The 17,507-nt window shown below is 47.5% G+C and overlaps 1 protein-coding gene across 2 annotated transcripts in view; it reads right to left on the bottom strand.

The window, feature by feature from the left end:
- Window positions 1-17,507, bottom strand: part of GNAO1 (G protein subunit alpha o1) — a 141,559-nt gene that overhangs the window by 68,955 nt on the left and 55,097 nt on the right. For both annotated transcript variants that reach the window (XM_071757036.1, XM_071757037.1), the window contains exon 3: window positions 17,184-17,325. In XM_071757036.1, coding sequence (XP_071613137.1) covers window positions 17,184-17,325 — 142 coding nt within the window. The remainder of the gene's footprint in view (window positions 1-17,183; window positions 17,326-17,507) is intronic.

Genomic DNA, 17,507 nt, shown 5'->3' with positions numbered 1-17,507 from the left:
TTTTGAGGCTCTAATTTGCTGTTGCCATGACATTGTTAATGTCTGAGTTGCTTTTTTTAACCACTCTTCTCCTTTTTTCAAGCTCTTGCAGAGGCTTTCTGAAACTGTGGGCATGAGCTGATCTTGTAGAACAGCCTTTGTGACCTCAAAAATAACAGAAAAATGTTCATTTTTACAAGCTGGATGGCTGATAGAGTCCTGATGGATGGATGGATGATAGCAATCCTGACAGATGAGAGCTTTTTAGCTGGAGGAACCACAATGAACTTATCTGATGTAGTTTAGATAATTTGGGCTTTGGTGCAGGGGGTGAGGGATGGGGGTTTATTTCATTTGCTGGGTCTTTTAAACAGTGACATTCAGAAAAAAGTCTTTCTAAATGGGCATAAATTCATTGTTCTCTTATGCTGAATTGGGCTTCCAGAATGAGTAGCATGTTAAATTGCTCAGCAGTGAGTTTGTTAATGCTCTTGCTTCCTAGATCTAACTGAGAATGGACAAATCTCTGTCAAGTTTAGCAGAACAGCATTACTTCCTTAGGAAACACCTTTTGGACTTCCTTAATGAGAAGGAACCTTCCAATTACCTGGCTTCTTAATTATACAGTAGCCTTTACTGTTCTGGGATTTCAAAAGGACTTTTCAATCACTCTGATGGTCAGATCTCAGGAGCTTTCTGAGCCCAAACCTGAAGCCAGCTCCTCCCAGCAAATGCACCCAGTCCTAGTCCTAGCTCCTGTCCCAGCACAAACCAGATCCCAAAGATCTTTTGATACTGGTGTTTTCACCTTTGGGATATGTCTTCTGTTTATCAAGGCTAGAGAAGTGGAGGGTGTGGTGCTTCAGTTTAGTGATGGGCTTTGAAATGCTGGACTTGATCTTAAAGGTCTTTTCCAACCAAAATGATTCTATGATTCTAAAACTTAGTTGGAAAAGGCTCCTCTCAAGTCAAAGATGTAATTGCCATTCAATGGGGAAGAATGGGTTCACAAGTGTTAAGTCTTTTGGGGCCTTACAGAGTGCAAAATGCTGCTTAAAGCTCAATAACTCCATAATGGCTTTGAATATTTCCTTGGTTCAGACTCAGTTTTTATAGGTACATCTGAAAAGAAATCATGTTCTTGGAACGCACCAACAGTGACATCTGAGTATTTCCAGGAACCCACACTATAAAAATGTCTTCCCACCACTGAAAGGAACAGAGATCGACATTTCAGATAGCAAACAAATGCCTTTGATTTTCTCTCTGTGCCAAGGAACACTGATATTGGTTCTGTCTCCTGGGCATTCTTCAGCGTGCCTCATTACATTATGAAATGTTGCTCTATTTGTTCTCTTGTAAAACAGCAAAACAAGCCTTGGGGCCTGACTGCCTTACAGGAGCTGGATGTGCACAGGCAGGGGATCTGCCTCCTGCAACTGGTGTGGCTGGAGCAGGGGCTTCATCCTGGAACCCCTCACACAGCAGCTTCTTTCTGTCTTCTTCCAACAGCCCAGGTAATGCAGTGCTACAGGCTGGGGACAGAGTGGCTGGGGAGCAGCCAGAGAGGGACCTTGGAGTCTGGATTGCCAGGAAGCTGAACATGAGCCAGCAGTGTGCCCAGGTGGCCAAGAAGGCCAATGGCATCCTGGGCTGGCTCAGGAACAGCGTGGCCAGCAGGTCCAGGGAAGGGATTCTGCCCCTGTGCTCAGCCCTGGGGAGGCCACAGCTTGAGTCCTGTGTCCAGTTCTGGGCCCCTCAGCTCAGGAAGGAGATTGAGGTGCTGGAGCAGGTCCAGAGAAGAGCAAGGAGGCTGGGAAGGGATCCAGCACAAGTCCTGTGAGGAAGGGCTGAGGGAGCTGGGGGTGTTGAGGCTGGAGAAGAGGAGGCTCAGGGGAGACCTCATCACTCTCTCCAACTCCCTGAAAGGAGGTTGGAGCCAGGGGGGGTTGGGCTCTTTTCCCAGGCAACTCTCAGCAAGACAAGAGGGCACAAGAGGTCTCAAGTTGTGCCAGGGGAGGTTTAGGTTGGACATTAGAAAGAATTTCTTGCTGGAGAGGGTGCTCAGCCATTGGAATGGGCTGCCCAGGGAAGGGGTGGATTCTCCATCCCTGGAGCTATTTCAAAAGAGCCTGGATGTGGCACTCAGTGCCATGGGCTGGGAACCACGGGGGGAGTGGATCAAGGGTTGGACTTGATGAGCTCTGAGGTCCCTTCCAACCCAGCCCATTCTATGATTCTATGATTCTATAAGGGCTGCTGCTCTCCATAGTGTAGAGGCTTGAGAAGACCAATGCTGCTGCATTCACCCAGAGCTGCAGTTTTCCAAAGGTTTCAGTCTGTACAACAGCAGTGGATGCAAAGGCAGACACAGACCACTTTTAGAAACTGCTGCTTTTCCCAATTTGGAGCTCTTAAGATAAACAGAACACTGAGAACAGCCCCCTGAAAATATCACAGGGAGTCCACAGCCTTACTGTGTTTTCCCTGCTCAATGAAGAACCAGGGAAACGTGTTGGGTTTTTTTTTTTTTTTTCCTCCCTTGCAAAGAGCAGCCCAGAGGTCCAAGGTTAAAACATGCGTGGGAAAACTTTCTGTGACTAATTTTGACAGAAAAGCAGATCTTGGGTATTCACAACTACTAAGAAGTCTCTTAATGAGCCCGAGTAGTATCTGATCTGCACAGACAAGGTGAGCAGCTGCTCTGTATAAGAGCACCCAGCCCCAGCCCACCTCTCCTGGGTGCTGATGGGCAATGTCCAGCCCTGCCCTGTGCTAATCCACTCCTGTTTGCTTAACCACATCAGCCCAGCAACTCCCAAGATCTTTCCCTCCATAATCCTCAAGTTCAAGTGGTGAGGGCCCGTTACCATTTTTAGAGAGCTGAAAGCCAGCCACAAACTCAGATGTAGATGCTTGCTCTGCAGATCTACCAAATATGGACTCCTGAAAAATCAGGTCCTTTTGGAAAGGTCAGAAGTCCTTTGGGATTGCAAAATCTTCTCTGGCCTGGCAAGTGTACTCTGAGTTGCCATGCTTTGGACCAAGTGACCCCCTGACTTCAGACAGAACTTGGACAGTGTCTTTGAACCCTAGGTTTTCAGATGTCATGATGGGATGTTGCCATCACACCAGCTTTATGTATAAATCAAAGAGGTGCAGAACTGCTGGCTGCAGATCCCTGGAGAGTTTGTCCTTCATGATACAGTTAATAAGAAAGTTTAAAATACTGGGATAGAGGAAATTAGAGTGGTGTGAAATAAGATTGTACTTGCATCTAATTAGAAGGCACAGTGAATTATACACTTCTTATTATACGTAAGCTGGTTATAAATAGAAGAGCTGGACAGACCAACAAAAAAGCTGCTTCTTGAAATTTGGTGATGCAAAAGAATGTTAACAAGTTTGGCTCTTTCACCAGAAACCAGTCTCCCAAGAGAGCTAAGATCAGGTTCTCTAGCTCCACGAACATGAATTAGGTCTTTCAGCTTATGCTTTCTTCTGAGCAGAGGCTAAGAAGCCATTGAGAACATTTTAAACGTTTTTAGTTAAAGATCAGCTGCTTTGAATTAGAGATCATCTCACAACCTACTTCATCTATTTCAGCCTGGCAGATCAGGTTGCAGACAGAGAGTCCCTGGATCAGCTGCTCTGTTCAGAATAGACCTGGCTCCACCATCTGCTTGAGGACTTTCTGAGGCCCATGGAGATGATGGTAGCAGCAGGACCTCCTTGTCTTGGCTGCAGAGGTTACCATTAGCTTGCAGAGAGATCTGCCTTCCTTCTGCTGACATGGGGATGAAGAAGTGGCTGTGCTGAGATAAGACCTGAGACTTTAGGGCCTGGTCTGATGTGTGAAGAAGACAGGATGACTTCTTCAGAGAGGATGGCAAGGTGCAGACCCAGAGAAACTGAGATTTCAGGGCCTGGCCTGATGTGTGAAGAAGACAGGATGACTTCTTCAGAGATGATGGCAAGGTGCAGACCCAAACTGTCCCCCTCTGGCACTGCTGCCTGTGTGCTGAAGGAGTTCTCCTCCTCAATGAGTGCTGGAGAGTCACTGTGCTCCTTCTTGGTACCCTAGGGGAGGTTCTGTCAGACCCCCTCCCTCCCCTTGGTTTGATATTTCATTCCTGCTTTGTTTTTAACTTTCTTACTTGCCAATTAAAGTCCCTCATTGCCACAGCAACAGAAGGCCATCAACAAAAGCATGGGAAGAGAATGTTGTTACCCACAGAAACTCAGGTGGAGAGGAAACACACAGGCAGGTTCGCCAGGGTTGCTTCCCTGACATCTCACCTTAGGGGTGGCAAAGGAAGTCTAACTCCAGATAAACAGTGCACACAGACCAAGAAGTTTCTGGCTTCTGCCCGTGCTGTCCAAGGGGTGTTGAGCAGCAGGTGTGAGCTCCAGGAGTGCTGGCAGCAAGCAGGACAGCATCACTGTCCCTCCGCACAGGGGCACTGTGGCATTTGGAAGCCCAGGGATGAAGGTTTGGTGGTGAGGATGGTCCACGTGAGCCATCTGCCTGCTTGGGTTGCTCTGTCACGTTGTGTATCCTATCTGCAGAGGCAGAGCCTGCTCTTGGAAACAAGCCATTCCCAGTGATAATGGATGGGACCAGCTTTAGCTCTGTTTATTTCAACCTGTCCCAGTCAAAAGCTCAACCTGTGGATGAAAGGAATAGCTATTCACAGAGCTAGGAGAGTACATGCAGACCTGACCTTTAGAACAACTTTTTACAGATACTGAGATGCTACTTTTATCACTCAACTGCTTGGTATCCTGCTCAGAGTTCAACCTAGAGCCTACTCCCCCTTTCTGTCCTGCAGGAGCTGGAAACAACCACTTGAGAAGCTTTGCTGGTGGTTTTGGAGGTGAAATGGGGTCTCCTCTTCTTCTACACACCCAGTGCTTCTTTCAGACTGTTTCTGGAACAGGTTCAGGTGCTAGGCAGTGCCTCAGATGCCCTGGGTTTACAGCTGTAATTCTGTGTGTGTGCACCCAGGGGTAGGGAGCTCAGCTCAGTGTTTTGCAGCCACCCTGATGGTTGGGTTGGTTCAAACACCTTCTGGTAACCCACAATGGAGGCCACAGGCTGGGTCTCTCTGGCTTTGTGCTCTCTACACACCTCAGAGTGAACACCATCACCATTCATGGGTGGCCCATTCAGTAGGATAAAATGTCTGTGTGTACAGCCCATGAGTGTGAAAGAAGCAGAGTTATAGTCTGGGTCCAGCTCCTCCTGGTTTCTAAAACCTCATGGCTCCAGGAACCTTCATGCTGAGGTTGATCAGAGACCTGGGGACAGGTTTCCTCCTCCTGCCCCACAGTTTAAGGTTGGGATCATTTTGGGCACGTACATTTTTTGCTTGGATCACCACAAGATCAGGAGCAGCTGAACCAAAGGCTCAGTCCTGGTGCCATGGTACAAATCATCCTATACCTACAGACTCCCTGAGCTTTCCTTCTTGGAGAGGGAACGTTGAGGAAATAAGGATTTTTGCCTACTAACTCATCACAAGACCAGCTTGAACTTGGCTCCTGCTCCACTATAATGCTGAATATGGGCTTTTCAGCCTTGGAATGTCTTTTGCCTCTGGAGCAAATTAAATGAAGGAGACATCAGACAGCAGACTTCAGATTTAACCCCAAGCCCTTTCCCAAGTGAGGGGTCCCACTGGTGGAAGTGAGCATGGAGAAGACACGTGGGTGCCATGGCAGCTCAGAGAAGAGGAATTTGCAAGGAGAAACCCTGGGGGAGGAGTCCCCATGATGCACATTGAGAGAAGCAGTAGTAAAATAAAAAGCTGTTTAAAACTAAGTGACTCAAAAAGGACAGCACAAATGTCACCGACTAGAAAACTCTGCATGTCTCATAAGTATGGCAGTGGAACTTGGTAAAAGAAAAGTTTTTCTAAGCACCAGGAACTGTAATTAAAGAGAATAAAAGCCTTAAGAAAAATGGCTCTGAGACCTTTGGCTAAGGTGGTAGTGAGGTGGTGAGGAAACACTATCCTAAAATTCCCCATTTTTTGGCATCTGCAAAAATGTCACACTGTGCCTCCAGAAAGGTTCTGTTGCCAAAACCTGCCCTGCATAAGAGAAAATAAAGTACACAAATGTGATGACATGCAGAAGGGAGGAATGGAGAGGAGACCTGGCTATCCCTTGGAAAAAAACCAGAATTCCTAACTTTACAGAACTAACTCAAACTCACTTCTGATAAGAGTTTCAACTTTCCTCTGTTGCCTGGAATATCTTCAATCAGTCCTAAAAACTCAATAAAACTGGCAAACCCCATGGCTTGGAGCTGGGCTGAGCCCACCTGAGAAGCAACTGGTTGTAAGCAATCTATGATCCCTTGTAACACCCCCCTTTGATACTGAACATCTGTTACCTATATCCAGAGGTAAGATCACATTAATAAACCCCTTTTCCTATAAAGGAGCAAACATCTGCTCAGGGAAAGTTTCCAAATGCAGAAAGTTGGGATCACAACCATCTAGCTACTGGAGTGCTACTGTGGGACTGTTCCTCTGTGTCACTTGGATGCTCCATTAAGATTATCTCTGAGTAAATCAAGAGTAATTCCCTCTCATCAATGGAGTTAATCTAGTCTTACACCAGTCTGTAGAAAAAATGAAGAGTTAATTATAAATAGCCAACCTAGGGGAATTATTTCTTATCAAGGGAAAAGCATCTAACAACAGTCATGTTATCAACACAGATAGAATATTCTGCAAACCAGAAACTCCTACAGCCCTGGAAAATGAAAAGCACAGCAGAAAGGAGGGGATTTGTTCAGAGCCTGTGGGTGAGGTTTTCTTTGGCTCCTGAGTGGGTTTTGACACTCAGGAGGGAGGTGCTGCAGTGCCTGGAGGGGTTCTGGGGGGCTGTGCTGTGGCTGTAGGGCTCTGCTGGGGCAGGAGGAGGCATCCTGGGGCCCCTGGTGACCCCCAGTCAAAAACCCAACACCAGACATGGGCTGGTTCCCATCTCCTGCATTTTCTTGCACATTTTCTCTGCCTGACCCCAAGGCTAAGCATTGCCATAGTGCAAATTGATATCATCATAGATTACTATAGAATGATTTTGGGTTAAAGCTCACCCAGTCCCAACCCCCTGCATGGGCAGGGACACCTCCCACCAGCCCAGGTTGCTCCAAGCCCCATCCAACCTGGACTTGAACACTGCCAGGGATGGGGCAGCCACTCTCTGGGCAACCTGGGCCAGGGGCTCAGCACCCTCAAATTAAAGAATTTCTTCCTCATGTCCAACCTAATCTCCCCTCTTCCAGTTTGAAACCATTTCCCCTTCTCCTCTCACCACACACCCTTGTGAAAAGCCCTTTGGGACTCACAGGGCAGCACATCAGCTGGGGGTTTCTGCCTCACCAGCTCAGCAAAATTCCCCTTTTGGAAGGATGGGACTTCACAGCAACAGGCCATGAAATGGCCCCTTTCATCCAATCTGCTGCTCTGTCCAGGCTAATTTCAGCATGTGAAGGGACTGGGCTGTCACCCTGTCACCCCAAGGTGGCCAAGTGCCCAGGTTCATCCATGCCCTTGGACCTGGCACCTGATGTCACCTTTCCCAGGGGGCTGAACTGCTTTGGGTTCTGTGGCCAGCGTGGACCATGGCAGGAGCATTTTGTGTCCTCAGATCATTAGCAGCCACGTTCACCATCCCTCCTCTCCCATGTGTTCAGGCACAGCCAGGCAGCTGCCCCAGCTCTTCCTCCTCTCTCCCAGGCTGTCCCAAGCCCATCCTGGCTCTGCTCTTGCTGACTGGAAGCAAAGTGTGCACTGTCCCTCACTGCAACCCCTGGGTAAGCATTAAATGACAGCACCAAGGGAGAGGTTCCTTCACAAGACATTTGTTTTATGCCTTTTTGTGACTTACACACCAGAGATCTGCTGAAAGCTGGGGGATACCCTGCATATTTATTTTTTTTTCCATTTTACATCTGGAGACATTCAAATAATAGGATCATCAGAGAAGGCATTTGGAAAACAAATAATAGCACTCCTAAAACCAGTGAGTAAGCAGCGTGACTCAGCAGTGCTTCCTAACTCTTCCCAGAAGAGATGGAAATAAATCCACTTTAATAACTGACATGGGTTTGAAATGTGCTGAGTAGTTTGTAGTTCTCTGCAGTTGCTGCTGGGAGAGCTGACTTGCAGCCACACCTGAAGAGAGCATCAAGCCAGATGCAACCTGAACTTGGGTTTTCAGCATGGTGGTGACTTTCTTGAAGGATTTTAGCCAGTGCTTGATCACCCATGTAGTCAGGAAGCCATCTAAGTACCTTTGAAGCCTCTGCCAACGTGTGGTGTCATCAGCCTCAGTGCCCCAGTTGCTGAGTACATCAAATAAGAAGATGTATTTTTTATTCTGGCTTATGGGTCTTTCAATCCCTTTGTGGACAAAGAAGCTCTACAGAAGGACAAACAGACTCTTTGTCTGCCACCAGCACCTGATGCTACCCAGGACACACCCCTCAGTTTAGGAAGGATATCAAGGTCCTAGAGCAGGTCCAAAGGAGGCAACTGGGCTGGTGAAGGGATCCAGCACAAGTCCTGTGAGGAAGGGCTGAGGGAGCTGGGGGTGTTGAGGCTGGAGAAGAGGAGGCTCAGGGGAGACCTCATCACTCTCTCCAACTCCCTGAAAGGAGGTTGGAGCCAGGGGGGGGTTGGGCTCTTTTCCCAGGCAACTCTCAGCAAGACAAGAGGGCACAAGAGGTCTCAAGTTGTGCCAGGGGAGGTTTAGGTTGGACATTAGAAAGAATTTCTTTCTGGAGAGGGTGATCAGGCATTGGAATGGGCTGCCCAGGGAAGGGGTGGATTCTCCATCCCTGGAGATATTTCAAAAGAGCCTGGATGTGGCACTCAGTGCCATGGGCTGGGAACCACGGGGGGAGTGGATCAAGGGTTGGACTTGATGAGCTCTGAGGTCCCTTCCAACCCAGCCCATTCCATGATTCTATGATTGTTCTGTGGGGAGGCAGCAGCAGCACTGGGCCCCTCAGATGCACTGAAGAGAAGATGAAGAGGATACTCTGGAAGTGACTGGACAGTGGTGTGGAGTCAGCTCTCACCTGCATCCCACCTACATCCCACCTACATCCCTACATCCCACCCTGCGTGCAGGAACTGCCAGGAAGCCCCTGAGCAGGCAGCAGGGAGGTTCAGGGAGGTTTTCACCTTGCCAGGGCTCTGGTGCAGCTGTGCTTTTCTGCCCAATATTTTTGAACACCTCATCTTTTGTGGTGTCCCACTCGGGCACTTTCCAGAGAAGCTGCCTTGGACTGGTGTGTTGTGGGGATGGAAGCAGCACCCATTTCTCATTAATTCACCTCTAATGTCACAGTCCTGTGGCTGATTTGCTCTGCCCTGTGTGCCCAGTCCTTCCCTCTCACACCACCTCCCTGGCAGCCCTCACTGCAGCTGCATTTGAATAACAAATCTCCCAGGGAAAGGCAGGCAGCCCTCCTTCCAAGGGAACAGGGTTGGGTTTTTTTCTTTCTTTTTCTTCTTTTCAAACTAAAAATACTCCCTACCTCATCCAAAAAAACCCAGTATCAAACACGTAAAGCTCGTGGAGGAAAAACACATCACCCTCTCAGTGGAAAGAGAGAGTTTGCAAGCAAGGACGAGCTGCCCTACATCTTTACAGGTGAACAGGGATGCTGGACAGTTTTGGGGGTGATGGGAATCTTTTTCATGGATCTTTTGAAGGACTGGTCCTACTCGTGACTCAGAAATCAAGCCTGAAATGGCAGCTGAAAACAGAGGTACCCGAAAAAAAAGCAAACAAACAAAAGTACCAATACAAAAGACAGCTCTAAAGAGGGATTTGCAACTCAAGGGGTTGTGCCTTCCACCAGCCAGGAAGCAAACAAGGCCAGGAGGATTAATCTGACAAGATTTTCTTCTGGCAGGCAGCTGTAGAGGATGGCAATACTCATAACCTCTAAATCATCCTTTGGGTTGTTCCTATTTTCACTGATCCTCCCATACACAAATGTCCTCACTTGCCCCTCCACACTTGTAGGGCCCAAAAGGCTGGATGGCCCTTCAAGAAGGGCTTGTCCTGATCCCTCCTGGTGGCACACACAGAAGAGGGAAAGTGCTATGAACCTGGGACTATGTTTGCCTAGAATTACTTTGTCCTCTCTCTGGGTCTCTCTGGGGAACCTCAGGTACCATCTTCTCTAGAGACCTTTTTAAGGAGTGAAAGATGTGACCAGATTCAGTCTGGACTCTGGAGCTGGAGAGAGATGACTGTGGTCTCTCTCTTAGCAATGAACCCCTGTGACACCTCTTTCCCTCCTTTGTTTTTCTTCAAAAAAAAAAATTAAAAGGCTAATTTTAATTGACATAATCTATTCTGGTCAGTGGTTTTATAGGATAGTTATCTCTACAACCAGTCTCAGAACTGAGAAGGTGGCATGGATGACAAGTGTGACTAATTTACAGCCCCTATTGCCAAATGCTCACCAAAGAAACAGATCTGAGTGGCATTTTGAGGTGTGATTGCATCACTTATTCTCATCTGGCTCACTCAGAGATGATACTGAAGTGCATCAAAGGGTTTAATTTTTTCCCCCAAGGAGTGTACATCTTAGGAACAGGTTTCTGACTGCATGGAGGGACAAGCAGACCAGGTGAACTTGTACCTCACCCCATCCCCTGCCTGCTGCCCATTCACCCCCAGCCCACAGCGTATGGGAGAACTCAAAAAGAAGACCCAGTGTTTACTTTTGAGAAGGGATTAAAGAGTTGCTATGCCAACATCACAGCTATCCCCCTGAAGCAGGACCAACGTGAAGAACATCATGCTGGCACACTGACTGCTCAGCACTGGCACCTTCTAGAGAGCAGCTTCCAGGAGACACAGATTCCAACTCACTACGCAGCTCCCACCCACTCTCCTCTGCCTCCTTTTGGCTCCATCTCACGTGGCCTTTTTTCACTCTTTAGGAATTTTAACTAAAAATGGGTCCATTGGGCCACCCTGGGGAAGTTTCAGGTTTGAGAGCCAACAGTGATTGAGAGTCTTTTGCTGCAAGCAAAGTTACCTGATATTTCCTCTGAGTGCAGAGGTGTCTGTGCCTAGAGAACTCAGCTTTTTCTGCTGCTGGTACATTTCTAGGCTATTTATATGAATTCCTCCCCTTTTCCTCAGGGCTGGTGTCATCTCCCTCCTTCACAAACCCAGGATTTCTTCCTACCCACAGGCACTGTTACAGGTCTGCAGAAACCTGGGGTTCTGACTTGTTCATCACCACGAGTGATGTAAAGAGCTGTAATGTGTGCAGTGCCAGAGCTAAGATCACACTGGAGCCCTAAATGAATTGCTGGTTTTCTGCTGGAATTACCCAGGCTGGAAAGGAGGAGAGACTGATGAACTTAGCCTAAGTAAAACTCTACATGAAGACTTGGCAGCCTCCAACCTTACAACCTGCTTATTTATTTGGATGGCTCTTCTAGGCTAAATTCTGTCTGCAAGAGCAAGCCATGGGTGTTTATAGCCATGGCACAAGCTTCTTCTGTCTCTCTTCTAAATGCTATCTTCATTAGTAGCATGACTACAGCAAACCAGACACCAGTTCTGGGGTGAAGTTTTTTTTTCTAGATGAAGATTGTTGTTTGTCATTGACTGGATGTCCATGACCTCAGCTTTGCAGGAGTACAGGGCCACCCTGTGCAGAAGAACAAGGCCTCCTGGGTCCAGCCACGGCTCTCAGCCAACTTGGCTGAGATATCTTTGAGTCTGACCCTCCCTAAAAGGTAGAGGAAGGTCATGAAAGTCATCTGGGTCAGCCTCTTTTAGTTGGTGCAAAGGGCTATCACAGACTGTCATCACACCCTGCTGTTACTTTACTGCAACCATTTATTAGGGAAAAATTTTGTGTTTCCAGGGGCTCAGGGAAGATGGCATTTTTATCACTGGAAGATGGCAGAGGAGGAAAATATGTTTGTGGGGTGGAGCTTTTGGTTAGAGAGACTCCAGAATTGGTATAGCAAGGCTGGTGGGTCCCACACCATGCACCATGCAGAGAGGGCCTGTTCCAGCATTTCCCTTGTTCTTTGTTGACTTCCTCTTTCTCCCTCAGCCTCACTTTGCAGCAATGATTCCCAACCCACTGGCCACCTCAGCCAGCAACAACAAGCCTTTCTTGAATGAGCCAACCATCTCCCTGGCAACCAGGCAGGCTGTGAAAACAAGTGCTTTCCTTTCTGTTTTACATTTCCCACCTCTTGAGAAGTGCCCTGCCTAGTTTTTGTCTCCACTACTCAAAACCCATGAATGATGGCAGATGGAGGGACAAAGAGGGATGGTAGCAAGAAAGATGGCTTTGGTCTTCAGAGAAAAGACTGACAGATCTTTACACCTTAGTAAAGGGCAGGCTGAAATATTTGTCCTGTGATGTTCCAGTGATGAACTCATCAGACCCAGCACTGCAGGCCTGGCTACATCCATGCTGTGACTGCTGCATCCAGCAAGCCAGCAGACTTTAGCTGCAGCTGGACATCCAAATGAATCCTGATACCAGCCCAAAATGGGGTGGCTAATGCCCTCCTTATTCCATTTTCCCTTTTGTCCCACTCCATACTGCACCTCTAAAAAGCAGCCCTAAAGTACACCTTGCCTTCCCATTCCTGTCACTCACAAGAGCAGACCAGGCAAGGGTTAGTCATATCCTCACTGCAGTGGCAGGATTTTCCAGGAATCCTGTGCCCAACCCCATTAGCTACCAGTCAAAACATTTTGGTTTTTTTTTTTATATATTACTAGTCAGTATTTTAAAATGTTCCCAGCACATCTTTGTTTAGTCCACAGCTCTGGAGCTACATACTGTACAGAGCAAAAGAACACACTCTGCTATGGAGCCTGGAAGGAAAAGAATTCCCTATTAACATTTTTTCGTATTTCAGCAGCTTTTTAGTTTTCCCTTTTGCAGATGAAGCATTTTCAGACTCCCCCAGAGACAAGTTCCATGTGAAGGTCACTGTCTGCTACCTCTGGATCTGTGACCCTTCCCTCTCAGACATCTGCATCTGAGCCATGACCCTGGTGCTGGTATTCTCTGCTCAGGATTCTCTGAACTATTTCAGCCCATTTCTGCCTTCCTTATACTAATAAAAACACATTCTACAGCTGTTTTCATGCCATGCTCACTGAAGCCTGGCACCACTCCAAGCTGGAGACTCCCCTGGCCCCACAGCATGGCTGCAGTTCTGGCATTTCACTCCAGTGGGATTCTCAGTGCTGCATTTCCAAGCAGCTTCTGAGGTCAGCATTGAGCTGTTAAGGGAGAGACTTAACACTTCTTTTGGTTGGGATTTCTTGAAGCCTGACTTTGGAAGTGCAGAGATGAAAACCCATCATTTCCCTTCCTGCTCAAGCAGATCCAAACACTTGCACTGACTTCCAGATGCCTGGCTCTAACTCCCCATTCCCCATGCACTCTGCCCGGGTACACTGAAAGGGAATCAGTGAGAAGCTTGTTTCACTAATAATTTGAACTTTAGAGAACCATTTAATCTGGAGACTACATGTCACAGCCTCTTTCCTGCCTGCTTAATCTGATTATAAAGGTAGGGACAGAGTAGAACCCTGCAGACCAGCTGGAGGGTTTGCAGTAGCCAGGCAAGACCAATCTTTGCCCCTCTTCCTTCATATAGCCCCTTGCTCTGGGCTAGTCAGGGATCCAGACTAATGGCCCAGAGGATGAGGAGCCCCATGGATGCTGCTCCTCCAGCTGGCTTGGGGCTCCTGGCTCCTCACTCTCTGCTCCTTATTTTCCTGCCCTCTTGCAGTGTGTAAAGGATCAGTGACTTTGCCCTTGCATGGCTTTTCTGGAGTTTCAGACTGACCTTCCTGACATGTCCTGAGCTGGCAGGGTGTGTTCCTGCCTCCCTGTGCTGAAGGATATGAAGAAAGGACCTGGGTGCTGCCTGCAGGCCATGGACCTTCTCTGTGCCAGGCCCAGCTGCAAGACAAGCAGCTCCTCTGAACAAGGAGCACTTATGAAAGTGAAATTCTACACCCAGACTGTTTTGTCTTTAACCTGGGGACAGGTCCTTGTCAGCAGAGAGGGTCAGAGAGACCTGGAGCATCTGCTTTTCATGATTTGTTTTGTCTTTTAGCTGGAATTTCCTACACTCATCTCCCTTTGGCTGGCAAAAGCTAAAGGATTTAGTCTGGGCTCTTCTGCCTTCAGCCTTTCACTTCTATGAGACTGAACACTGCAGGTACAGATATGGGCATGAGAAAAATGAGAGCAGTGAGAGAGGATTTGTTTATTTTCCTTCAATAGCAAGAGCACAAATCACCTCATTCACATTTATTAAGTAGGGGAGAGCTTTTGGTTTTTTCTTTCCCCTCTGAACACTGTCAGGATGCCATTTTGGAAGGGGCAGATGCATCTCCCATCAAGCTGGGGTGAGGGAAGCTGTAACACCCAAACAAGTCCTTGGGGAAAACCTGTCCTGAGCCAGTGCCCCCTCCTTCCCTACTGCTCAATCAGGCTGTGTGCCCTAGCCCTGGCCACCTTTTTCCACCTCTCTTCTCTTGGGGGCTTACTTGAAGAATAGGGGAAAATCTCCCACTAAAAGATTTGCATTGGAAACCCTTGGCTAAGGCCTGACTTTTAAAACAGAAACCCTTTGCTTGCAAAGTGATGAAAGATGTAGCATAATACTCAACAAATTGCCCGTTTAATGGCCTCTCTTTGGAGCAGCAGTGCATTAATCACAAAAGCAGGGGAGCAGAGGCCATGTGCTTCTTTGGAAGATAAGAATAAATGTTATTTCATAGCCCCACCAGCTCCTTTCAGTGGAGGTTGACTACGGGAAAGGAGCAAGTGGAAGACCACAGCCTGAGAGGCTTGGTTTCTTTTCCCTTTGTCTGGAATAATCCTCCCATCTATGAAGGGGGAAGAGACTCTGAACCAGTCCTCCCATGCTGGTTTTTCAGTTTAGGGTGGTTTGTTGCAGGCTTGTCTGTACACTGTCAGCATGACAGCTCCTCCAGGACTACACACCATGGGGGAAATTAAGTTGGGGAGAACTTAATCTAACTTGCTTTTGACTTTGCAAGGATTCCTTCTGCCATACAGCATGAATTGAAACAAGAGGGGCTCTCACGAGACCTGAGGAGAAACCTTTATCATTTTATCTTGAAGAAATGGCATCAAGTTGTTCCAGGGGAAATTTAGGTTGGATATTAGGAAAAATTTCTTTACCCAAAGGGTTGTCAGCCCTGGAACAGCCTTCTCAGAAAAGTGGTGGAGTCACCACCCCTGGAGGTCTTGGAAAGACATGTGGATGTGGTGCTGAGGGACACAGCTCAGTGGTGGCCTTGGCAGTATTAGGTTAACCATGAGACTTGATGATCTAAAAGGTCTTTTTCCCACCAAAACAACTTTATTATTCTATGAAGACAGCAAAGCAGTGGCCCAGGTTGCCCAAGGAGTCTGTGCATTCTCCAGCCTTGGAGGATTTCAGACCCTGAGCAACACAGTTGGAGCTCAGAGCCGACCTTGCTTGAGCAAGAGGTTGGGCTAAACACCTCCTGATCTCCTTTCCAGTCTGAATTATGAGGAATATTTGGCATCTTTTCCATAGGAATATGAACGGCCGTGACATTTTGTGCAGCCCAGTACTCCTTCTCTCATTCCTGGCAGTCCTGATAACAGCTCTCCCCTTCCACACCCTGTGCTTTGCCAGGACTGGCACTAAAACAGTGCTGAGTTTCCCTCCTCGAATTAGAACTCCAGGCCTTAAAAAAAAAAAAAACCCACAAAAATCAACCCCAAAATTTTACAGTTTCAAGCTGTCTGCCACGGACTATTTATCAGACATGGAGAATGATTTGTTTCTGCTTTCCTGGGCATAGGTTTTTAGCTGAGACAAGATGTGTTGCCTTGCTGAGAGCTGAGTCACCAAGTAATCAACAGATTAATGTATTCAGTTTGAAAGCCATCAGCATTAGTTCTCGGCAAGCTCACAAGAACTCCATTATGGTATCATCTCTATGTTAGGGATGGAAATGTCTCCAGGATTTAGAGTTCCTGTGGGAAAAATACCTAGATGCAAAGAAATCAAACTACCCTTTTGCAGTTGGGAGGAATAAGGGATGTCTTCATACCCAAACATCACAGCAGGATTTTGGCATCCTCGCTAGTGAGTGCTTTTATTATCAACCCTCAGATAAGGAGTTTGGGTTATGTTGTACATCTGTCATTTGATAGCTACCTAAAAATAGTCATGACAAACTCAGTGGCACATAGGACTTTGCCTTTACAAGGTCTTTAATCTGAAAATATTTTATTCCTAGTGAAACCTAGTGGTTTTGCTTTCTGTGGGCTGGCAGCACGCAAAAAGGGTGGTCTTGACTTCTCTAGGACTCTGAGTTTCTCTGTGTGGGCTTGGTCTGAGCCATAAATGCAAAAAGGAAAGGCAAAAGCTGGCAGGGGCACTTCACAGAGGAGCCACTGTTTAAAAATAGGGAGATGGTTAAAGTAACAACAGAGCAGCAACTCTAAAAGGACAGGCTGGCTTTGGTGCCTGGAATGAGCAGGCTGCCAGACATCACACAGTTTTTCTGATAGTACACATGCTGATGCTGCTGCCAAGGACCCTGTCCATAGGAACCTCACCAAAGTGCTACACCCTCTTGTTCTCAAGAGAAATTTCTCTTTGGATACCCTTGAATAGGGAATGTATGGGTGAAAGCCAGCCAAGCCCCCACAGAAGTCAAGTTACTCCTAAAAGCTTTCCTATATTAGCAGGATAATGAAACAGATGTGAACAACAGCAAGACTCCCCCCCGAGGCATTTCTCCTTGCAACCTGTGCATCCAGAATGCACACATCAGGCAGGACACAGATTCCCACTGTTCCCCCAAGTCTGTCAGTACCTCAGCCTGGTCTGCACAGACTTATTTTTTGTCTCATGCCTGGGTTGTTGTGGCACAGAGGTCTCCAAAGCAGAGTTCCTAGTGCAGGTGTACAAACGGCACGGCAATACAGTTGTGTCTACACTTCTGTTGCACGAACTCCACAAGCACCAGGCATACAGGAGTGATGGAAATCTTCCTGATGGAAGTTATCTTCCCCCTGAAGTATCCAGGCTGTGCAAATGCCTCCTGTTTGTGCTCTGGAGGCTCCAAGCAGTGGTGATTTCACTTACCCGCCGTTCCTTGTCCCCGTACTCGATGCCCAAGGTGTCCATGGCCCGCACGATCGCTGCCAGTGACTGGATAGTGTTACTGTAGACCACTGGCTTGTACTGCTTCACATCTTCTCCAGAGAAGCCATCCTCATGGATGATCCTGAAGAAAATGCAAAGGACAAAAACCTCTTGAGAATGTAATTTGACTGGGGGAGGTGTTTAAAAGATAGCTGTGCTCTTTTGAGGAGCACATCTGCTAGCTGCGTTCACTTCACTCCGTCAGCATTTCTTTTTAAACATTTGTGGTTGCTCACCACAAAGTGTGTCTGAGCCCAGGGACTG

This window comes from Heliangelus exortis, chromosome 13 (genome assembly GCF_036169615.1).
Source record: "Heliangelus exortis chromosome 13, bHelExo1.hap1, whole genome shotgun sequence".
Classification (NCBI taxonomy): Eukaryota; Metazoa; Chordata; class Aves; order Apodiformes; family Trochilidae; genus Heliangelus; species Heliangelus exortis.
The sequence above is the reverse complement of the archived record's forward strand: the minus strand, read 5'-3'. Positions and strand labels throughout refer to the sequence as shown.